Source organism: Marmota flaviventris, chromosome 3 (genome assembly GCF_047511675.1).
Source record: "Marmota flaviventris isolate mMarFla1 chromosome 3, mMarFla1.hap1, whole genome shotgun sequence".
NCBI lineage: Eukaryota > Metazoa > Chordata > Mammalia > Rodentia > Sciuridae > Marmota > Marmota flaviventris.
This window is the reverse complement of record NC_092500.1, coordinates 157,557,978-157,583,564: the sequence shown is the minus strand read 5'-3', so window position 1 is coordinate 157,583,564 and position 25,587 is coordinate 157,557,978. Positions and strand designations below refer to the sequence as shown.

The 25,587-nt window shown below is 34.9% G+C and overlaps 1 protein-coding gene across 3 annotated transcripts in view; it reads right to left on the bottom strand.

The window, feature by feature from the left end:
• The window catches only part of Ddx60 (DExD/H-box helicase 60), a 100,742-nt gene that overhangs the window by 50,105 nt on the left and 25,050 nt on the right, over positions 1 to 25,587 (bottom strand). For all 3 annotated transcript variants that reach the window (XM_071610541.1, XM_071610540.1, XM_027927010.3), the window contains exons 9-19: positions 20,496 to 20,637; positions 19,241 to 19,396; positions 17,056 to 17,161; positions 16,214 to 16,329; positions 14,780 to 14,940; positions 11,430 to 11,682; positions 8,946 to 9,112; positions 8,279 to 8,437; positions 6,439 to 6,588; positions 3,030 to 3,149; positions 1,856 to 1,951 (exon numbers count right to left, since the gene is read on the bottom strand). In XM_071610541.1, coding sequence (XP_071466642.1) covers positions 1,856 to 1,951; positions 3,030 to 3,149; positions 6,439 to 6,588; positions 8,279 to 8,437; positions 8,946 to 9,112; positions 11,430 to 11,682; positions 14,780 to 14,940; positions 16,214 to 16,329; positions 17,056 to 17,161; positions 19,241 to 19,396; positions 20,496 to 20,637 — 1,626 coding nt within the window. The remainder of the gene's footprint in view (positions 1 to 1,855; positions 1,952 to 3,029; positions 3,150 to 6,438; positions 6,589 to 8,278; positions 8,438 to 8,945; positions 9,113 to 11,429; positions 11,683 to 14,779; positions 14,941 to 16,213; positions 16,330 to 17,055; positions 17,162 to 19,240; positions 19,397 to 20,495; positions 20,638 to 25,587) is intronic.

Here is a 25,587-nt window from a genome sequence, read left to right as displayed (position 1 = left end):
CCTTTAGATCCCATAAATTATAAAATTGAAACATTCAAAATAGGTAAGCATTCTGTCCAGATAGAGACCAGTTCCTACTCAGTGAGATGTTCAGGGTTATTTATGATAGCTGAAAGAGTCAAAAAAAAAAAAAAAAGACATTGGATCATGACAAGGAGATGCTTCCAGATTTCTGCTCCAATTTCCAGGTGTTAGCCACTCCTCTCTTCAGAGTAGGTACCAATGTGGGTTTTCAGTCACTTGTGTGCTTACATGTTTAATCTCTCTTTCTCATTTAAACTGTAACCTTAGACCTGGGTATTCCTAGCATGGACACAGATGGGGCACTAAAGAGGCACTCCATAACAATTTGCTGAATAAATGAATGGATGTCTTTTGACCTTGACAAATTAAACTAGATTCAAGAAAGATTCTCAAATGTGATCTTAATTAAGCAAATTAAAATTATGTATCTGGCAATCAACTGAAAAGGATTTACTATGAGAGCTAGGTATTTGAAATATATAGATGTAAACATAGGTATGGATATATACACACATACATATTTTGCACTGCCCATTTTTTTTATTCTGGTCAGATGACACACTGCTTTATAAAATACTAATTTATTTGCACTGGTTAGTTAGCACTTTTCCCTGACTACCAGAAGAGATATTAGGTTTCAAAGCCTTTCATTTTTACTATTATATAAAATCGGGAAAACAGAGATATCCAATGTCATATCACTTCAAAGTTTCAAGATAAGACTATAATCTAAGGCTCTCAATGGCATAGACAAAGTTTTTGGATTTTTTTAAACATGAATACTCAAAGCCCTCAGAATAGAATACATACTGATTAACCAAAAATAAATACAGCAAATTGGGATCACACAAATCAAAAGCACAATCTATTTGGTAATTCCAAGTTTATGATAAGGAAAATGGAAGTTCCATATAAACTTGTTATCTTTTCCCCCACTTTAAATCGAAAATACCTTGGAACAAAAGGATAGATCATTTTATAATATTTTAGTCTCTTTAAATATCCTTAATGATGCTGCTCTGGAACTTTGCTAAACATTTTCCATGTGACTTATAAATCTGCACTGTTTTTTATCCTGCTCTCTCTCTAACTCTATGAGGTACCTATATGTTCATGAGGACCCCCGTGTTCTCTGGTTCCATTGGATTTGGCTGACAGAGAGCCTTGGAAGGGGATCAGATTAAGAGAGGAGAAAGAGGCTGAGGTCTTCATTCCATTGGCTGCCTTAGTCCAAGGTTTCCTTGAGCCAGGTGTTTTCCTCAATGGCGTAACTACTCCTGAGATGTGGCTAACATAATTAGAATCTCCTTTTTTTTTTTTTTTTTGAGTTTAATGCTTCCCTACCTTGTCCTCTTCGGCCCAGGGACACATTACTACCTCTGAATCACTACATTAACACTTATAGATTTCATCACATACTACTTTGAAATTTATGCTTCTTGAATTTTGAGTGTGGCATTGGTTTTCCATTGGCACCATGACAGATAAAGTCATTTGGGTCATTGACATCATTGGCAGAGAACCAATTTTATTGCTTTAGAGATCAAAAATTGAACTTTGAAATCTTTCTCCAGGGAAACTTATTCCTGGATGTTTGAATTCTGTTTCTCCTAAAACAAAAGTCTCCAGTGAAAGTTTCCTCTTGCACACAGAACTGCATGGGGTGAATGAACCAATATGCCCAATTGAGAAAAGGGGAGCCAGAAAACTGATTGTGATCTACTAGGGAAATGGTTCAGAAGAAAGTACCTTCCTAATATGAACTTCAGCCAATGGGAAGATACAACGAAGTATGAGAGATATTAACCCAGAGAAATAATATCTCACCTACCTCATCAAATATAACATATCGGATCCTTTTTACCCAGTTTTGGCGATGAGGAGCTAGCAGAAGAATTTCAAAGCAGGCAGGCACTGTAACAAGCACCTAAAAATAATAATATAATGTGAACTAACATTTTGAGCACTTATTATGTGCCAGGATAGTTATAACACTGTATAAGATAGGCTTATGAGTTCTGAATGTGCACACTGATAAGGAGGATATAATATTCCTTCTGAGAACTGTTTTCATTATATTGTGATATTCATTTGAACCATATGAAACTTCAGTTTTTGTATAGTTAAAATATAAGATGTGAAGTTTAAATTCTTTTTTATAAAAAGAGATTAGAAAGAAGAATTATTCATTGTCACAGGCTTGATTCTTTAAAACCTAACCCTGACCTAGTTTGGGCAGAATGATATTAGCTAAGAATCAACAAGGGATGTAGCATGGTGCAGAGGGAGAGGCCAAACTATCAACCAGACTTGAAGGAAGCTCAGCTCACCTGGCTCAGGATTCTAGATGAATATAGCCATCAAGCCAAAGTAGCCCATTTTTTGTCCCCCTCTCTAGCTACATCACAGAATATGGACCATGGAGGCAGAACTGGGGACATTAACAGCTGGTGCTATTTTGACCATACTCCCACATCTGGGCAAAAAGTCCTTCTTGAAAGCCAATCTAGGTAGCGTAATTCCATGTGTACTATACTATGTTCTATGATCACATGTTCATCTTCTGTTGAAGTCTTAATCACTGATCTACAAGCTCAATAGGAGCTTTAATTAACTCCAGGTACACTATCCATAATGCAACATTTAAGAAATTATGTTGAACATACTTAGTAAGTATTTATCAAGAGAAAGTAATTATGATTGAAATTGATTTTTCATAACTTGAGAATTCTCTGGATGGATTTTGAATTTGTTTATAAACCAAGATGATATAATGAACTACAAATGAAATCTGAAATGAAAATGTAATTACCTTAGAGAAAGGTGAGTTCTTTCTCACTCTTTGAAATGTAACAAAATCACATTTTCTCTAAAGCCATTTTTGTCTTTCATAAATTCAAGGAAATTATTTTCAGAAGACCTTGTAAAGGCATTAGGTTTTTCATCAGAGATACTTAAGTACTATCATATAATTTTATATCAAGTTTATTAATTAACAAACCCACCTGACAGTTCAGGGCATCTTGACGATAGTCCCGTGTAAAAACTCCACATAGAACTAAACCACCGGGCAGATTTTTGGTATAGCGATTCTGAACCGTCGCTGCCACTTGATTAACAAGAGCCTGATTGACAAGGAAACAAATCCATAGTCACATGATAAAGTGAAGATAGGTGAAATCTCAGGGGACAATAGGAGATATCCAAAAGTATGTCCAGCCATGACTGCAAAAAGCTTAATAACTTCTTTCGTTTACCCAACTTTCTAAGTAGCATGTGCTCAAGTACTTTCTTTGAGATACTGGACTAGGCATATGCACTTCACTAATAAATTTCAATCTAAAGTAGAACAGAAAAGTCTTCTCCTGAAATAAAAATAAGAAATGCCAGGCTGTGGGTGTAGCTCAGTGGCAGAGCACTTGTCTAGCAATGTGCAAGGCACTGGGTTTGATCCTTAGCATAGTATACAAATAAAATAAAAGCATTCTGTCAAATCTACAACGAAGAAGAAGAAGGAGGAAGAGGAGGAGAAGGAGGAGGAAATAAATGCTGTCCACACAACAGAAAACATAAATGAAAAGCATAATATAGTTGGATGACCAAGACTTAAAAACCATAAGTTTACCGTTGAAAAAAGTCGAGTGAGGACTAGCCAAGGTACCTTGTCCCTCATGTTTGGGAAATCCCCCAGATATCTAAAGTTTGAATGTATAAATGCCACATTTTTTTTATCCATTCATCTATTGAAGGGCATCTGGGTTGGTTCCACAGTCTAGCAATTGTGAATTGTGCTGCTATGAACATTGATGTAGCAGTATCCCTGTAGTACGCTCTTTTAAGGTCTTCAGGGAATAGTCCGAGAAGGGCAATAGCTGGGTCAAATGGTGGTTCCATTCCCAGCTTTCCCAGGAATCTCCATACTGCTTTCCAAATTGGCCACACCAGTTTGCAGTCCCACCAGCAATGTACAAGAGTATCCTTTTCCCCACATCCTCGCCAGCACTTGTTGTTGTTTGACTTCATAATGGCTGCCAATCTTACTGGAGTGAGATGGTATCTTAGGGTGGTTTTGATTTGCATTTCTCTGACTGCTAGTGATGGTGAGCATTTTTTCATGTACTTGTTGATTGATTGTATGTCCTCCTCTGAGAAGTGTCTGTTCAGGTCTTTGGCCCATTTGTTGATTGGGTTATTTGTTTTCTTATTGTTTAATTTTTTGAGTTCTTTGTATACTCTGGATATTAGGGCTCTATCTGAAGTGTGAGGAGTAAAAATTTGTTCCCATGATGTAGGCTCCCTATTTACCTCTCTTATTGTTTCTCTTGCTGAGAAAAAACTTTTCAGTTTAAGTAAGTCCCATTTGTTGATTCTTGTTATTAACTTTTGTGCTATGGGTGTCCTATTGAGGAATTTGGAGCCCGACCCCACAATATGTAGATCGGAGCCAACTTTTTCTTCTATCAGACGCAGAGTCCTGATTTGATATCTAGGTCCTTGATCCACTTTGAGTTAACTTTTGTGCATGGCGAGAGGAGGGGATTTGGTTTCATTTTGTTGCATATGGATTTCCAGTTTTCCCAACACCATTTGTTGAAGATGCTATCCTTCCTCCATTGCATGCTTTTAGCTCCTTTATCAAATATAAGATAGTTGTAGCTTTGTGGATTAGTCTCTGTGTCCTCTATTCTGTACCATTGGTCCACCCGCCTGTTTTGGTACCAGTACCATGCTGTTTTTGTTACTATTGCTCTGTAATATAGTTTTAAATCCGGTATCGCTATACCACCTGATTCACACTTCCTGCTTAGAATTGCTTTTGCTATTCTGGGTCTTTTATTTTTCCATATGAATTTCATGATTGCTTTATCTATTTCTACAAGAAATGCCATTGGGATTTTGATTGGCATTGCATTAAACCTATAGAGAACTTTTGGTAATATCGCCATTTTGATGATGTTAGTTCTGCCTATCCATGAACAGGGTATATTTTTCCATCTTCTAAGATCTTCTTCTACTTCTCTTTTTAGGGTTTTATACAGCACTAAAAAATGACAAAATCATGGAATTTGCAGGGAAATGGATGGCACTAGAGCAGATTATGCTTAGTGAAGCTAGCCAATCCCTAAAAAACAAATACCAAATGTCTTCTTTGATATAATGAGAGCAACTAAGAACAAAGCAGGGAGGAAGAGCAGGAAGAAAAGATTAACATTAAACAGACACATGAGGTGGGAGGGAAAGGGAGAGAAAAGGGAAATTGCATGGTAATGGAGGGAGACCCGCATGGTTATACAAAATTACATATAAGAGGTTGTGAAGGGAATGGGAAAATAAACAAGGAGAGAAATGAATTACAGTAGATGGGGTAGAGAGAGAAGATGGGAGGGAAGGGGAGGGGGAGATAGTAGAGGATAGGAAAGGTAGCAGAATACAACAGTTACTAATAGGACATTATGTAAAAATGTGGATGTGTAACCGACGTGATTCTGCAATCTGTATTTGGGGTAAAATTGGGAGTTCAAAACCCACTTGAATCAAATGTATGAAATATGATATGTCAAGAGCTTTGTAATGTTTTGAACAACCAATAAAAAAAAGAAAAAAAAGAAAGTTTGAATATATACAAGAATGAGTACAAAACCCTCCTCAAGATCAAGTATGTATCTAGGCCAGTGAAATCTACAAACCTGTTAGCATCTATATCACACTTAATGACAAATTTTTAAAATCCATACAGATTAAAATGTAAATTTTATAACATAACCATAAAGATATTAGAAGTAACACTTCATGTATTCTCATATATTTTAACACATAAAAACCTATACAAATATTTAATATTATCATTAAAATAATCATAATTATCATTTATCAGAAAAAAATATAATTTTTTCATTAAATATTAAATATTTCACTAAATATCTAAAATTTTCATTAATGAAAAGATAATACTTTTCATTAACAAGAAAAAGTGGGTAAACTTATCCACAAGTAGTTTATTAATAAAGAAATGTCATTTTCCCCTAAATCATTCATAAAAGTGGCCAAGTCATAAATCACAGAAATGCTAATTTAAATATGAGATGATAGGTTTCACCTATCAGTATGGCAAGCACTTACTAAATGACAATAGGAAGGCTGGAACAAGTAAGAGAAGGTACAATATCATATACTACTAGTGGGAATAAAAATGAATTTAAATTTTAGAAGACTTGTTTGGCAGTATGTAGTATCTTGAACTTATCTAATCAACTTAACTTTTATTTCATAGATTTTTTAATAAAATTAATTACTGCTTTCATAAGCATAAAAGCAAAATAAAATAAAGTGAACTAGATCTACCAGGTGACTGTGTGCAATATTTTTAAAGAGGCTCAGGAAGGAAAGAAAATATTCCATTCTCCTGAGCGCTACCTTTGTTGGTGCTACATACACGACCACCCCTTCATCGCTCTCTTTCAGCACTTTCTCCATGCAGTAGTAGGACACATAGGTTTTGCCCGAGGATGTTGGGGCAACAATCACCGCTGACTCATGTTTATCCACCACGTCCAGGAGCTCTCGCTGTAGGGTTCAGAGCACAATTTGTTCCAATTACATGAACAACATATACCAAAACAGACGTATTAATACATTTCCAATATGATTTTCTGAACCTCTGATGGAATGACTAAGAGTTGTTGACACAAGGAAAAAGGAAAATCTCAAGGGCTCCTGCCATTTTCTCAGAGGGTATGAGTTTTTATGCTCTTGAGCATCTGAAAGGTAAGCTTGATGTGTGAAAACTGGAAAAGTGAATCTGAATGAAATATCTTAGTGGGAAGATTTTTATGGCTTAGTTTTCATTTAGGAAGTGCAGACTAGCTTTGAGAAATAAAGGCCCCTGGAGCAGCCAATATGCATTTTGTAATGACGGAAATGAAAAATGGATGAGGAGGAGAAACATCAAAGACTCTTGACTTTACAGCTTATCTTCTACTTTCTATATTGAAGAATGCCAGGCGTCTACTCGGACGGCAGGTAGACTTCAAAAGAAATGTAAACCTACCTGAAGAGCAGAAGATGGAAGAACACTGGAAATCCCAACATGCTCACTTCTTCAATCTGGGCCACATCCCAGAGTGAAGTGGGCATCCGAATGACAACGCGTATGGAATTAAGAGAACATCTGACTGTCTCATGTCCTGAACTGAAATAAGGAGCTGGTTCTCCTACTCCTGCAAAGGCAGCATGATTTTTTTTAAGGTAACCCACCGCACTCATCAGAAGAAAGGTAAAGTCCAAACTCTGGTTTGGATACAGTTTTAGTGTCCATGAAGCAACCTGGAAGTAGGAGGGGTTAGGACCTCTAAGAGATGGGTCTTAGTAAGAGGTCCTGAGGTCACTGGGGGCATGCCTTCAGAAGATGGTTCTTATGAGACTTCTTAGTAGTTCTCAAAAGAGGTTTATTACAAAACCTTGAGCCTGGCCCCACTAGCTTTCTCTGCTTTTTGTTTTTGAGATGTGATGCTTTCTCACACATTTGCTCCTACTGTGACATGATGCCACCTTGGGCTTTGAAGCTCCAAAACTGTGACCTAAATAAACCTCTTTATAAATTCAGGCCCTCTCAGGTATCTCACTATATTAATGAAAAGCTGACTAACAGTCTGATTCTGAGTGGGACAGTCTATTAGATTTAACCCCTGAAATTGCATTTTTATAGAGAAACATGCTTACTTTATCAGAAATTTTATATGGTTCATTGTATGCAAAAGCAGATAATTTTCTTCCAAATGTTATAGCCATCAAATTTTGCTTTATGTACATTTATAGAAGAATAACTACTATGGTGGCAGATGCAGTGTGAACATAACTAAACAATTGTCTTTACTGTTTAATCTACCCAAATTTTTCTGTGTGCCTTTATATGTTTACATATGAAATCCTGTTGATACAGGGCCAATCTGGAGGCTGTGTCATAGGATTCAGAGGGATGATAGAAACATCTTAAATTTCAAATTGATGTATGTGAATTTGTCAAATACCTTCAAGGAAACTGTCTATATATTAAATGAAAACTTTTCTTTCTTTAAATAATAAAAGGACAGTGTATATTTGTCATTTTAAATAACTAAGTATTTTTAATGGCATGATTCAATATTCAATATTTAAAAGCCTAAACCAAATATAATACATAAAACAATAATGAGCAACTCCAAAGTTCACATATAATAAGAAAATGCAAGAATATTTTTTGCATTCACATCATTACCTGCCATGTGTCAGGAATAAAATCCTGGACCCTTGGATCTGGATCTTTTCTTTCTTCTCTTATCAAATAATGGCCCATGTATTGCAGTTGAAACCGAGCTGGCCCAATGCCAATTGAATATTTATTCTTTTTCTTCTTCTTTATGTCATCCATCACATCCTATATTATTTTAAAAGATTATTTTCAAAGTGATTTTAAATTACAACATTATTTAAATGATTAAAATATTTATTATTGAGTTCCTTCCATGTGAAAAGCATTTAACCCTGTTTTAAATTTCATGGACATGTTACCACTTAAATCATTCTCTTCATTGTGAATTAACTAGTAGACATCAAGACTTCCAAATATCCATCATGGTATTTGTGGCTATGAATCTGATAAATAGTTAAAAACAATTAAACAATCACACTGTAGTTTTGAGATGTTTTGATAGAATTAAGATTAGTTTAAAAGATCTTCAAAATTATCTGGCTTTTAATTTTTATGTCCAGGTAAGCATTTGTTCAAGATTTGTAATTTTAGACTATACTTCAAGATTGGGCAGGTATATTACTAATAATGATAATATTTTCAATAAAAAAATCTAAAAGAGATGACTGTATTACCAAGACACTTTATAACTCATAATTATTCTATTAAAACAAAGTTGCTCTAAAAACATTACCTTGGTTGGATGTAAAGAACATGCCAACTCCTCGAATCCTAAGTACCTAAGGCATCTGGCTATGAGTTGCCGATCAGCTTCTTGTAAATTCTCTGAGTACTTTTCCATCAAGGAGTGGATCCTTTTCATCATTTGAATGGGTATCGCCAAATCTTTTGTGGTTTTACCTTGGTAAAGAATGAAGAAATCAGAGACTGGGATTGTAGTTCAGTGGTAGAGCCCTTGCCCCTCACGCATGAGGCACTGGGTTCCATCCTCAGCACCACATCAAAATAAATAAATAAAACAAAGATAGTGTGTCCATCTACAACTAAAAAAATATTTTAAAAAAGAATTTTTTAAAAAATCAAATTTTTATTAAAGGCATCAAATTAATAAAGTTTCATTATCCAAGAGTAATTATTCTAACCTATCTTATTCAAATTTGTTATCTTACTTGGCATTAATGGAGATTTGGGAGTACAAAGGCCTAAATAAAATAAAATTAAAGTTTAATTATTCACGCTTCATCTGTATGTATTATTGAGAATATCTGTATCAGGGATAAAAAAAGAAAAAGAAAAATCATATAGTTCATGATTGAAAAAAGATCATTAAATGCGAACTTTGTAGAAATTTAATGAGAACAGTGAATATTTTCCTCATTATTTTCATGTTTCTTCTACTATGTTCAAAAAAATATTGGTACAACTTTAAATATTTGGTAAAAACTTAGCAACATTATTGAGCACAAGTGTTGACCATAAGTATTTGGTATAAATATTGGAGCCCTTCAATTCAACTGCCAGACCCAAACTTTGAAATCCCTCTCCATTTCTTATAGCCCCATGTATCCCTTTTATTCTTCCCTTCTGCTAATCTTTTTATTCTTACCATATCAGGGCTCTTTGGACTCCATCTTTCTTTTCATTTTTATCTATTTAATAAATATTACCAAACACCTACTGAGTGCTATAGGAGACTACCCAGGAAATTTAGTAGGGAGTTCTGACTCTTCAGGAAATTCCAGTTCACTTAGAAAGACAATGTGTGTTCCCTGGTTGACCTTGTAGGTATTATGGGAACCTAACTACTGAGGGAGGCTTTATGGAAAGACATTTCATGAAATGGATTCAGGGAATAAGTGGAGTTTCAGTAGATGAAAAATAAGGATGAGGACATTTTTTGTAGCAAATGCTTCTTTAAAATTCTCTACTCAACATTCCTTATTTAATTCTCTGTATTATTGGGAAGTTCGAGATACCCGAGTAAAAGTCTACATTACCAGAACCATTGTGGTTGGGTGTAGTCTTGTGACTAAGTCCTGATTAAGGACTTCTAAGCAGAAGTTGATAGCTAGAAAAGCTTCTGAAAAGAGAGACACAGAGCTGCAGAGAGGAGATTCTGCTTTCTTCCCTTTCTCCTAATATTTGCTAGAATGCTGTCATCTAGGGAAACAAGATAGCTAGAAGAATGTCAACAGGGATAAGGGAATACAAAGACGAAAGAACCTAATGTCACAAAGCAGCCCTGGATTGCCTCATTTAAATGAGTGAAATAAAGTAGGATTTTCTTAAAGCCACTGTGAATTCTGATCTCTCAGTAGCAGACAACTACAAATCCTGATTCAATACCTTAGTTGAAGAGAAAACACGCTAAGCTAAGCCTTTGCCTCTGGCTGGGATAAAATACCCAGTGAGAGGCTGGCTTTGCTAAAGCAGATTGAAGACAGTAGAATGAAAGTCTGGGGCCAGGAGAACCTGGGACTCACGTGAGTGTGGAAATGCTCAACCTGACAGATCCATTAGGCTTACTCAAAAAAAACTGTCATGTCAGAGGTATTATGAAACATGATTATTTCACTGCTATTGATTTGCACATCTCTCTCTACTCAGTTCTATTTCACCTTGTCTTCTTCTTTCTGCCTCTTTTCTTTTCTACTACTTGAAATTTTAGTAGAGCACATGAAATCCACAGAAACTTTGGGAGAACCAAGCATGGTAGACCAACAAGAATTTTTATTTATCCAGGAAGAAAGTATTTGTTTTGGAACCCAAAAGCAAATGACAGATTCTCCCTGGGTGCCTCATTGTCATTTCCCTTAGCACTACTTGGCATATAATGCTTATAAATCTCCTGGGTATTTACTACTGAAACCCTTTCTACAATGTCATTGCTCATTAATAAAATAGCGATCATAGTACCTACATAAAATCAGATAACGTATGTAAGTCTTTTTTTTTTTTTTTTTTTTTTGGTACTGGGAATTGAACCCAGAGGTGCTTAACTACTTAGCAACATCCCCAGTCCTTTTTTTTTTTTTTTTTTGAGACAGGGTCTCACTAAGTTGCTGAGGCTAATCTTGAAGTTGTGGTCTTCCTGAGTCAGTCTCCCATGTACGTTGAGTCCTATAACACAAATTTCCAGCTAATAAATGACAACTGTCATCATTACATTTGTGTTAGTTCTCCAACTCCCCCAAATAAGAAAAACAAAATCACATACCTTCATCTCTCCAATGTTCCTTCCATGCTTTCAAGCAGGCAGTTAACCCTAACATTTCAACTTGAACTTTCACTGAGTTACTTTTACATGATTTCAGAAAATCTTCCAGGTTCTTTATTCCAGAGACTAAATTCTCTTTCAATTTTTTTTCAATAGAACATGACAGAGCATTCCATTTTTGCTCTTCTTTTTGTTCTTCCTTTTCAAATAACCTCTTCCTATTCTCTCTAGTAATTATTTCAGCCTTGGTCTCCTGCCCAAGAAAAAAGAAACAATATTTTGAAAAAAGTTGGAACTATTCCAAGATGACACTTCATGAGTGGGCCGATATTTGTAAGTGCGTATTGATGATTTTGACCATCTTCCCTTCTTGAATGAGCATTAAAGAAGATTCTTTAAAGCTTTTTTCCCACTGTCTTATTCTAGCTGTTTTATAGGGTCAGTTCAAATATTAAGCCTTCAACCTATTTTGCGATGATCTTTGTATACGGTGTAAGATAATGGTCCAATTTAAAGAATCTTCTTTAATGCTCTTAAAATTAAGCCTCTACCAATGAAAAACGTATGACAAATCAAGTTAGTAAGTATAAAGGCTCTCTGTAGGTAACTTCTAATTTTCTAGTTGGTATAGATTATACATAAAAGAGTAAATGTAATGAAATCAAAGTATCATGACACCACTGCTCTTCTGTATGTCTGTGCAGTGGCACATCATACTCTCTCTAGCATGGCCAACCCTCTTCCGTTTCTCCCAAAGCACCTTCCTATCCCTACTGGCTCAAGACATTTCTACCACCAAGCTCTTCCTGACTCTCTCATGTCCAAGTCATGTTATCCTTCTCTGACCAGGCATCTATCAAAGCTCTCATCAGTGTGTACTGCAGATGTAATTCTACTGTCATACTTCACTAGATTGAGATCCTTGATGGGACTATGCCATAGATGTTGCAGATGCCAAGCACAAAGCATTTAGTCCATAATGTTTGATGATTCCATAAAGAAAAAGATGATGGACAGGAGTGAATAGAAGAACCAACATAGAGACAAACGAATTCCCCTACCTAGATAAATGGTTCCAATTGACTTCAACACCACACAGACTCATTTTTACCTGCTTTTAGCAATCTGATCTATTAATCTACAAAGACAAATTGGAGTATTGTATTGGCAAAGGATTCTAACAACCCTTCCACTGTTCTGGTTAGCCATGGAATTAATATGTAAATGTTTGCCAGAGTGGTGGTGCACACTGGTAATCCCAGTGACTCAGGAGGTTGAGGCAGGAGGATCTCAATTTCAAAGCCAGCTTCAGCAATTTAGCAAGGCCCTAAGGAACTTAGTGAGATTCTTAAAAAAAAAAAAAAAAAAAGAGGAATGGGGGGTTTCTGGGGATGTGATTAAATGCCCCTGGGTTCAACCTTTGGTATAAAAAAAAATGAAAGAAACATTTGCTTATAATGAAGTCAATTTTAATTGTCATCTCTCTTTAATTATTTAATTCAAATCAACAATATTTGAGCTTTCCCAATCTTTCACCTTCTAAGTGCTCTGTATTATGAGTCCATTCCACATAGTTCAGTCTCAAAAAAATAAGAGTAAGCCGTAGTTCCTTGACATACACAAATCTCATTTAATCTGAGTACCTAGATTATTGTTGGTAGGAGAGTATATTTATAAAATTATAAAGATGTTTTAATTTCTTTGAAATTATTTAATTTTTAATAACAGGGGAAAGGATGAGATCTTTTTTTAGTCTTCATCTCTTATACTGTGTGATGAGAATATTTGCAAATTTACTGTTTTATAACATATCTCAGAAAAGGAAAAGATGATTCATGGTACCCCTAAATAAAAGTAAAAGTTTAATTGAGTGGTCTCACTGATAATAAATTTTGCTATAAAAATGAGAAGGTCATTATCATGAAAAAGAAATAACCATCACAGGAGGGCTTAGTGAGGCTTCTTTTTGACTATTAAAGCAAAAGCTGAAACATTCTCCATATCTGGTTGCATTTTTGAAGCAGTTCAAGGAGAGGCTTCACAAAAGCACTGAGAACATTCTAGAATAGTTCATGGTATTTTTGGCATTATCTTGAATAGAATATAAAAGAGCTGTTTAGATGAATCCTCAAACTGTGGACTGATGTCTGTTGTCACTCCCAATTTGCAAATTAGAAGCATACTGATATGGAAGTTTCTTGATCTTGCCAAAATTTTCCCAAGTAAGTACTCAGAAGTGAGACTGGGGATTGGAGTTGTGGCTCAGTGGTAGAGTGCTTGCCTGGTATGTGTGAGGCCTTGGGTTCAATTTTCAGCAGCACATAAAAAGATAAATAAAATAAAGGTATTGTGTCCATCTACAACTAAAAAAAAATTTCAAAGTGAGACTAAAGATTTTTGTTGTTGTTTTCTTTCATTATCTTTTCTTTTCTTTTTTGGGTGGGCTGGGTGGGATCTTCATATGCTTCATTTCTGATAACTTCACCATGCTTGCTTCATTCAATAAAGCACACAGGTGACAAATGTCTTTGCTAGGATTGGTGTTGTTTATCAGGCACTCTCTAATATATCGAAACCTTCAATTCTAGAGGATATCTTTAGTAAAATAAACACTTTACCTAATCTTCACAGAAATAGACTAAATTCTAATGAGTTGCTCATTTTAGTAAAAAAAAAGAAGAAAGTAAACCTTTGCCTAAAATCATCAAATCAGTAAATTCAGTTTTAACCAAATTTTCTGTACGTAGATATTATCAAAGATATTGTTAATTTTCACATGATAAGCTATTAGTTTTAAACCAGACATAGGTTTGAATCTTCCTTATTTACTCCATTCTCAGTACGGTCCTCAGTAGAAAAATGACATTCCAAGGAGGAAAACAGTAAGATTGCAGGAATATAATGCACAAAAATGAGGAGATGAATAATTCTAATCTTCCAGCCAAAAAAAGTGGTATATTAACTCATAATTTAACTGCTTTGGAAGAGTGTAGACAGTCTATTAAGCAAAAATGAGCAGACAGTTATTTCTTACCTATTTTACCACTTATGTAAAAAAAAGGTATTGAATGTCATTAACTAATCAACAACTATACTCTTACTGTTACTTCAACAGTTCTAAATCCAAACCTTTAGTCACTTGATGTCTTTTATTCTTTTCCACATAAATATATGTTGTTATGTACAGAGGATTGTATATAACATTTTACATGTGGGTTAGACTTTCTTAGCAAGTAAATAGGACATTAAGTAATCAAATGAAAAAAGTCTCACATAAAAATTAACCACCAAAGGATGAACAAACATCAACTTAAATAAAGTAAAAATCCGTAGAATTTGTCAAAACTTACACGTGTCTTTTTGCTCTTGGGCTCATGACAATCCTTCTTTGGCTTAACACCTTGACTTATGATGAGTTTTGAAGAGACTGATTCTAATGAATTCCCATAAAATCGTTGAAAAAGGTGATACTTTTGCAAGGATCTAAGAACACGAGGATCTCTAGATTTTTCTGAAAAAATGAAAGATGAACATGTAATATTGCTATTTTTTTTCTAGTGGCATTCTTACTAATTCTTCCCACCAGCCCATAGACATGTACTTTTCTTTCTGATATGAGACAGCCTGAATTGAGATTCTCTTAGCAAAAGGAATCAGCTCAAACTACTGTCTCTTCTTCATAGAGTCATTTCCCATCCTACTTACAGAGGTGACAGAGCACTTTTCATGGCCTACTTCCAAAAACAAATATTAGGATACTACCAAAAAATGACACATTTGGGACATTATCTCTCACATGGAGGTTAAAAGAAAGGTAGAAGCAGAATCAAAAAAGAAAACCATGTAAGATAGTCTGACTTCTTGCATCACTCTATGGGAAAAAAAAAATCCTTACTCTGGACCACAGACACAGACCAAGAACTTGGCAGCTAAAGAAAGCTCTCTTCATTCTAAAAACCCAATGTCACAGCAAGGCCCAACAATCAGGGTATGAATTACTCCCATATCTCCTCACCCAAAAAAGAAACTTCAATGTTCAGTTGAATGGAATAACCACGCTGGTTAATTTCTCTATGTCTGAATCTAGGTACATCAAGTCAAACCACTTTGAAAGATGTGAATGGTTCATGTAAAGCCTCTCCTCCTATCTTACAGGAATCTTGGTAGCTATTTCTATAAGCAGGCTGATGAGTATTTCATAGGAGCATACTTACTGGGCAATCCCTTAACGTCTTCTGAAAGTAAGTTTTGTCAACTCTAAGGAGGTGGGGGTAAGCATAGAGGTAGATAAAGGTGAGATGAAGACAAGGAATGAACTGAGGAGACAAGATTCCTAATTCAAGCTCTGCTGATCTACTGGCAGTGGTTCTGTGGCTTCCTTTTGTCGCTTGAACCCCTAAGCACAAAGGCAGGTGGCAATGCTTGTATTTGTTACATGCAGTCCACAGTGAAAGTTGCTGGAAAGACTAGGCCTCACCAGATTTGACTCCACGGAATACACATACCTTTTAAATCACAAACTATCTTTTCTTAAAACCGAGCCCAGGTCTTGAGGAGACAAATGCCATATTTTTGCACCCTCTCCTAAGACACCTACAAACCATCAGGACACAAAATGAGAATTTTTCCATTACCATCCTTCCTGATGTATATCTGAATACTTGTAGACTATTTTAATTTTAACTCATGGCTCATAATGTGAGAATTTTTCACTATAAAATAAAACAACAGAGAGTGAAATCAATTTCAATTTCAATTTATTTCATCCCAGTCCCTGGGCTCACCATCATATTGGCACTTTGTCCTGTCATAATCGTCGCTAAGAGGTCTGTGAGAATGCCAATGCACAAGTTCATCAAATTCCTTTTGTTTCACCAGGGAGGTAACGATGGGATCATCACTGTGAACAAACAGAAATACACACGTGTTTTAATTGCTTGCCTCCAAATATAACAGCACAGATTTCATTTTGTAATAATTTCTGAAAATCATAGGTTTCTTTCTTCTTCCTGTGATATGATACGAGTGGTAGAATCCAAACAGCAGTTTATAAGAGGCTTAAGAACCCAGAACCACTCCATGTTTCTAACAGTCCCATCCACATCCACAAATATTCATTAAATAAAACATGGGGCTAGAGTGGTGTACTCTAAGATTAAAATCGCATACATGTTTACACAGGAGTGATCAAAGGTCTCTTCTCTCTCTGTCTCTCTTTCTTTCTCTCCCCATTTATCTACCTATCTATCTATCTATATAGATATAGGTAGATATAGAGATAGATAGATAGATAGATGTACTGGGGATTGAACCCAGGGGCACTTAACCACTGAGCCACAACCCATCACTTTTATGTTTTATTTTGAGATGTCACTAAGTTGCCTAGGGCCTCCCTAAATTGCTGAGGCTGCTTTGAATTTGGGATCCTCCTGCTTCAGTCTCCCAAGCAGCTGGGATTAGAGATATGTGCCACCATGCCCAGATCATTGAATATTTTGATATTAAATTCATTATACACTACAGCACATATTACATGTAGTGAAATATATTTCAAAGAATCTTTAATAAGTAACTCATCCATTTCATGCAAGTGTTATTTATATAAAGCTCATTTTGGGCCATCTACCTCTTTAGGAAAGGAAAGTCCTTCAAAATGTCGCCAGTAAACTTATCGATCACATTAGATGACACTGGAATAAAACCCAAATTAGGCAGCTTTTCATTAGAGCCATCTGTAAACAAAAATAAATAAATAAAATAAAACAAGGATAGATGTGAAATATTTATACAAGAATATAATATATATTTTCTAAAAACTTCACATTAAAAATATTTGTCATTAATCCTATTTACATTTATCAATTTCAGTCCTGCCTATTAAGCTATTTCTCACATTAAAACATTTTGAAACACAGCAGAACAGACAGAAATTAAGCATATTGGTGAATAGGTAGGTAGATGGATGGATGAACAGAGTAATCTGTAGGTATATATATATATATTTCTTATTTGCAAATATTTTTGCTTTTATTATTCCCCAGTATGAGACAAGGAATCTCAAGATGGAAGTTTCACTCAGATCAAACATGCGCGCGCGTGCGCGCACACACACATACACACACACACACTCTTTTATGAAATGAAATTAAAAAGAAGTAGGAAAAATATAGGTGGTAATGAGATATTTTCTATCATTACAGTATTCTCCTGGGTCCTCCTTGATATTATAACCTAACACACACAGAATAGCTAGACAGATGATTGATAGGTAGGTGGATAGATAGATCGGGAGATATCATAGATATCAGATATATCTGGCATCTATTCTGATATATCTATGATAATGGGCTCATGAATGACTTTTTCTATGGTGCCTAGTTCTTAATTCTAGGTACACCGCCATTGCTCTTCCTCTTGCTGTCCCCTGTTCCTGTGATTGCCCTGATACTTTCCTGTCCTAAGCCCCTGCAACCCTGGCTGAGCACTTTTCTACCTACAGCCCATGTGGAGCAGACCAGAAACACTAAAAACAGCCCTTACCCACAGTCACAACAGGAGTTTATTGATAAATACTTCAATTATCTTGCTCTTCAGTTAAGACACCTCCGGGGTACTTTGTACCTTTCAAGATTTTCAGTGAAATTTACTTGGACTTGCCTTCAATGGAAACCAACTCATGAGCATTTCCTACATTGGTGCTATTCCCTTCTGAATCTTATCTAAGCACTCTCTTACTGGATATTAGTGGGATCAATAAACTACTTGAACTCAATGGTCTTTGTCTGAAGGAACTCATACTGATAGAAGAGTATATTTTTCCCTAAATTATGAAAAATATCCTTCTATCAATATATCCTAAGTATCCTGTGGCTTTCTCTCTCTCTCTCTCTCTCTCTCTCTCTCTCTCTCTCTCTCTCTCTATATATATATATATATATATATATATATATATATATATACTTTTATTTTATTTATTTATTTTTATGTGGTGCTGAGGATCAAACCCAGGGCCTTGCATGTGCTAGGCGAGCGCTCTACCACTGAGCCACAACACCAGCCCTCTCACACTCCTTTTGAATCATTTTCTTTTACCTGAGGTTCATCACAAAGAAACGTCTTCAGTGATGCTGTGATAATGAATAAATCAATTTTTGTTTTTCTGAAATTGTACCTATTTCTCATTCATTCTTAAATTATATTTTAACAACTACATATAATTCCACTGCATTCTGAATTCTATTATTGTTAAAGGAAAATTTATTAATAGATTAATCTTTTTCCTTTGTAGGTATCACTGGTACTTTAAGATTCTTTATTTTTTACGTTCTACAATTTCACCATGTTGTATCTACCATACATATTTCTAAATATAATATTTAATATTATTAACTACATTCCTCATGTAGTACAATAGATATCTAGAAGTGCATCCTACATAAATGCTAATGTATATCCTTTAAACTACATCTTCCTGTCCCCCAACACAGGAATGTTGGGTGTCTCTTAATCCAGATTTCAAGCATTTTAAACTAGGAGATTTTTTTTTTTTAGTTAATCCAAATTTCCATACTGCTGAAAATAGAATTTCACATATATCTGGCTCATTTTTTAAATTGGCAACAACACTAATTGCAAACAAAATATAAATCTTCCAAATTATAGTCATTGCATACCACCCCAAACATATGACAATTATTAAAATGTATAATACCAGAAAAGTATGTATATTTGCAGCATTAAGTCAGTGGTACTTTCAAAACATTTTCAGTGAAACAATGCTTATATTTTGAATTAAATTAGGAATCTGTTACCTTTGATTGGTGATGGAGACTTTCTAAGAAACTGAAGTTTTGTTGTCCTCAAAGGAAATGAATTTCCCACATTAAACTTTCTTACCAACTTTGATACAGTGTTCCAGAGATGTTCATAATCCTTCATAATAGCATTTCCCAAATTCAAATGTAGGCCTATATAACAATGAAAAACACTATAGAAGCATACATTTTGACTAAATTTATGGAGCTCTAACTATATGTCAAATAGTAATGTTTTCAGTGAGATACATATTATACCTAGAAGAAAATGGTCACTGGTGTTGACTAAGAGAGCAGATTTTAAAGTTGTTCTTGTTTTTCTATTTGATAAGTGTTAAAATTATAACTATAGTTACTAAGTATAACAGATGGTGAATATTTAATGTTCTTCATTATTCTTTAATGCTTTTAAGATGTTATAGCATACATAACTTTACAGTCAATAAAAATGCATATAGCTATGATTTTGGAGAGATGAAAAATTAGTAAAAGACCACTGAATTTACAGATAGTCAGTTCATTCCAATGTTAGCAATACAAAGCAACCAAACCCAAGCTGTCAAAAAAGCTTCAGTAGGGCTGGGTTGTAGCTCAGTGGTAGAGCACTTGCCTAACATGCGTGTAGCACTGGGTTCAATCCTTAGCATCACATAAAAATAAATAAATAAACAAAATAAAGGTATTGTCTCCATCCACAACTGAAAATATTTTTTAAAACCTTCAATAAAGCTCAGTTATGGTTCCATGACAATGGTTTTTATTTTTCTTTAACAAAAAAGAAACGTCAGTAGACTTATTCTAAGAAAACTATTTTAAAAAACCAAAGATATAAAAAAATGACACATAACAAATATATAAAAATACTTGTCTTTTAGGAAAAGGGTACTTTTTAAAAAAAATCTACTAGCAGAAATCACATTAATTAGAGTAATTTTATTAAGAAATATTATGCATGAACTTAAAGGAAAAATTTAACTGTTAAAATTATCTGGAAATGCCTTATACATAAATACATATTTTCCCCAAAATACTTTTGGAGTGATATTAAGTGAAATAAATATTTTGAAATTCAATATTCATTCTGATTATCACTAAGTAAAAATTGTTTACATAAATGAACAAAGATTAAAAGAAAGGAAAATAATTGCTTTTATATGCTAGAAGTTCAATAAAATTTCTTTGAAGATTTAAAACCTCTGCAATATTTATCTCCGCATAAAAGCTTAATTATCATTATATAGTAAGGTTATACCTTTTACATCCTCATTTTCATAGTAAAATGCAATATTCTTCAACAAAGGCTCATCACTTAAGTCGGAAAGGTGAACTAAATTCAGATTCCAAGATTCGAAAATGTTTATATTACTTAGGATGGAATATTCACACCACCTTTTCTGAAAATGAAAATAAAACCAATTTATTTACATTTTTAATTTTAGCGATAAAGTATGGAATGACTTTATACATTTCTGTAATTCAACTATAAGGCCCGTGGGCAGGACTGTATCAATTCTTATTTATATATAAGCCCACTCAGGCTGGGTGCTGATGAACGCTTCATTACTTAAAAGATTAAAGCAAAAATTAAATTCAAAACTTCCTTCCAAGTGAATTCAGTACAGTTCTTTATTCCAAATCAAGGAAATCTGTATTCAATTTTCAATATTTTTCCCTTCCTCTGTGATATGTAGATAGAGTCTCAAAGCTATAGAAATACTTCGGCTTTCAAATATGCCTCTATTCTTACTTAGGTTTTAATGTTTTCCAATTTTACTTTCAGGTAGAAAGACCATTTTAAAAAGCTTTTGATTATTCAGGGATCTAAAATATGCTGAATCCTTCAACTCAAAAATTCCCAGGCACCTTGTGCACCCACTGGGTTTAGGCTGGGAGGCTATATTCCCAAAGGGCACAGGCAGAGTGTCTTCACTGATCACACTGAGTTCCTGGTAGAGTGGACCCAAATCAGAACCTAGTAAAGCTTTCAGTGAATGACAATTAGCAGTCATTTTCAGATAAACTGAAAGAGGAGACTGAAGCTTCTCTACCCCCACACCCCTTAAAAGCAAAACACAAGTGCCTTGCAAATGGAGACAATTCAGGAACAATTAATTTATCTGTATTGATGTGAAACTTTAACCTAGTGCTGTCCAATAGAAATGAAATATGGGCAAGTTGTCCTTCAAATTTTCAAGAAATTATATTAAAAACAACCTGAAATAAATTATAGTAATTTATTGGATTTAACACATAGTTTTAAAATATTATCATGTTAGCATGCAATTAATGATGAAAATATTAACCAACAGTTTGCATGTTTTTCACACTAATTTTATGAAATCTTATATTTATTTTATTATTTATTTATTGGTTCTTGTTATACATGACTGCAGACTAGATTTTGATATAATTACAAGCATGAAATATATCTTATTCTATTGAGAGTCCCAATCTTCTGGATGTATGACAGTGGGATTCACTGTGTTGTTTTCTTATACGTACATGGAAAAATTATGTCAGATTCATTCTACTGTCTTTTCTTTTCCTATCCTCCCTATCCTTCCCCGTTCCCTATTGTCCAATCTACTGAACTTTCATTCTTCCCCTCACCCTCAACCCCTGCCTTATTGTGGGTTAGTTTCCACATATCAGAGAAAACATTTGGCCTTTGTTTTTTTTGGAAATGGCTTACTTGGTTTAGCATGATAGCCTCCAGATTTATTCATTTGCTAGCAAATATCATAAAGTCATTCTTTTTATGGCTGAGTAATATTCCATTGTGTATATAAGCCATGTTTTCTTTATCCATTCACCTGATGAAGAGCACCTAGGTTCCATAACTCCGCTATCGTGAATTGAGCTGCTATAAACATTGATGTGGCTACATCACTGTAATATGCTGATTTTAAGTCTTTGGGGTATATACTCTGGACCAGGATAACTGGGTCAAATAGTGGTTCCATTCCACGTTTGCTGAGGAATCTCAATAGAGAAGTGCAAATTAAATACAACAGACACTAGTATGGAAGTATGTAAAAACGTGGATGTGTAACCGATGTGATTCTGCAATCTGTATATGGGGAAAAAAATGGGAGTTCATAACCGTATGGGGGAAAAAATGGGAGTTCATAACCCACTTGAATCAAATGTATGAAATATGATATGTCAAGAGCTATGTAATGCTTTGAACAACTAATAATAAATAAATAAATAGGTGACATTTCAATAACCATTTGTGGAAAAAAAAATTCCTATTAAATTTCAAGTGTTAAGTTAAATGTAAACAATAAAAGTACAAGAGATAAAAAAAAAAAAAAACCTACACTGGGATTCCATCTTACTCCAGCCAGAATAGCAATTATCAAGAATATAAGTAATAATAAATGTTGGCGAGAATATGGAAAAAAGGGCACACTCAATACATTGCTGGTGAGGCTGAGAATTGGTACAACCACTCTGATATTTTTTTTAAATGTACAACACAGCCTGGTTCTAACCACATAAGTCAAGGAGGCTGCCCAAAGTTCATGATGAAGTTAAAAATATCAAGGGAAGCAGGAACCTTTTACCTATAGTTTAGTTATATCTACAAATAAACCACCAAAAAAAGCTGCACACAGCCATAGAACCATGGTTCTCAAAAGTTAGCCTGAGCCTCATCTGGAAGGGTTGTTAAATAAAAACACACATTGCTGGGCATCTGACTCAGTAGGTCTCAGGGGAGGCCTAAGACTCTGCACTTCTAAGAAGTTTCCATGTGCTGCTGACACTATTGTACAGGAACCACACTTTGAGAATGACTGCCATGTAGTTTTTCCCCAGATCTCTTTCCCATGATGCCCTAGAGTGAACCAAAGTATTTGAAAGCATCACAGTAATGGGGCCTCACTTCATCCACTTGATACAAGAAGTGCCTCTAGTGTGGCCTCCACTGCCAAGGTCCACAGTAGACCTCCCTGAGCTATCCCACAGATTTTCCCAGTTACTTTTTCCTGAGTTCTCAAAAACATCCTCTATTGTAAAAATCTCAGGGGGTTCCTGAAATTACATTTTAAGCTACAGGATGCTTCCAACAGCAGGGACTATAGAGTATGGGAAAGAAGAGAAGGGAGACTGACCATGGAAAATCCAGACACTATTGCAGAGGTCGTATGTTCGAAGCTGGACAGGGCAGAAGTCCTATCTCAACGTGGCCATTTATTACTTGTGCTTGTGGGTCACTTTCTTTCAGCCCCAATTTTTCAATTGTAAAATAAAGAAATAAAAGGACTGTTTTCGTATCTAAATGAAGTGATATAAATAAAGGACACACATGTGGAGCAAGTGCAGAATAAATAGCGGTGTTGTTATCACTTCCAGCAATCCAAGTCATCCCAATTAAAGACTGATATTTCTATCACATAAGTTAGAAAGCATGTTCTTCAGGGCCATCTTAAAACCATCCCAAATTTATAGAATTTTACAATTTCATTTTTACCTAATTCTTTCAAATGCATTTTTAAAAAACTACATAGAACATTCTTCATAAAAGACAACTTTAGGTTAAATTTTTTTTATTTACCTGTAAATCAATACCACAAGTATTACATTCATACCCTTTGATAGTTAAGTACGCATAACTTAATCACTATAACTTCAACAAAATAAAGTTAAATATTTCTGAGAAATGGATTTACAACAAAAGCTACAGCATAATAATACTGATGCTATAATGTCTTATTTTACACATAGTATCACCAGGTTTACTATATTAACCTAAAGGGACTTAGGTTAAAATGTCTAAAGTAAATTAAATAGGAGCTAGAAATGGAATCTTCCTAACCCTCTTTTAATGAACCATAGACTACAGCCTCCTGATAGACTATCAAAATACTTAGAGGAAAGTTCTGCAATGGGATTTGGAATATAGGTATGTATTTCCTCATATAAACATCAACAGAAATTGCATGGTGCTATGGTCACACCATCTAATATTTACTGCATCCCAAAACTCTTTAAAAAGTTTTTAATTAAAACAATTATGAGTGTTCAAACACTTAAAATATTCAATAAATGTGTTTTTCCATACTTGACCTTCAATTACTGACCTTATATCCACATGGTGCTAATATAATAAATGCAATCTATGCACTACCCAGAAAAATTAGTCCAAATCAATTCCTTTTTAATCATGGTCAGTTTCCTTCATGAATCTCCTGTATACCTCACATGCCAGTCTTTGATGCAAAGCATTTATGCAAGTGCCATCCTTGTTTCGGTAAGAAAGGGGTGCCCACCACTCAGTCTGGCTGTGCTCAAGTGTACATCACTCTTCAGTGTTCCACACAAGCAACATAACCAGATCCACCAATGGTCAAAGGCCACTTCCTTAGACCCTAACACCATCAATATCTTTACATGACTAAGGTAATAGACACACAATGTCCTCAAATCTGCTGTTTTGCCTCTACAATGTTCTGTCTACACTGCAAGGCAGGGATTTTTTTTTAAATAAAAGTGCCCTTGGTCTGCTTGAAACCAACCCCTTGATTCTCAGTGCTTATGACCAAGTGATATGGCCACTCTCTTATCAGGCCCTACAGGATCCCCTCTGACTTGCCTTTTACCTGCTTCTTCTGCTTCAACCCTCATTCTCTCTATTCCTATTAAAAGAGTTGGATCTTAACTCCCTGATCATATCATCCTCAGGACAATCACACATGCTGCTGATTCTCTCTAAATCCGGTTTTCCTTATTTCCCCATCCTGCTAACTCCTACCCATCCTTCAGGACTTGGTTCACTTTACTTCTTAAGCAAAACCATCCTTTGCAAACTGGGTTGGATCTTCATATTATCAGATTGTAAAACATCCTACAGTTCCTCCTTCATAGCAATTGTTAAAAACTCGTTATCTGTCTTCTTTGCAAAATGTAGTTCTAATAAAGAGTTGGAGTGGGACAGGTAAGTTTTTTTTTTTCTTAACCTATCCCAAGATAAGCATGATACATATGCTCTAGGTAAATGTTTGTGGATTGGCTTCTAATTAATTGATTGGGTATAGAACACTTTTCTTGAACATATTGACTACATGTATCAATATCCTTAAAAATGTCCATATTATTTATTCTACTTAATTTCATTTTGGGTATCAAGCCAAAGTGAATAACCTCAAGTTAAAAGGAAAAAGCTCATACAATAACAGCATTTGTAGCATAAATATCAAAGTCTTTTTAACATTACATAATAGAGAAATGAGTAAGTAGACCATTAAAAGATAACTAGTATTCACAAAAAAAAATAATGCTAACTAGGGGCTGGGGTTGTAGCACAGTGGTTGAGTGCTTACCTAGCACAGGGGAGGCAC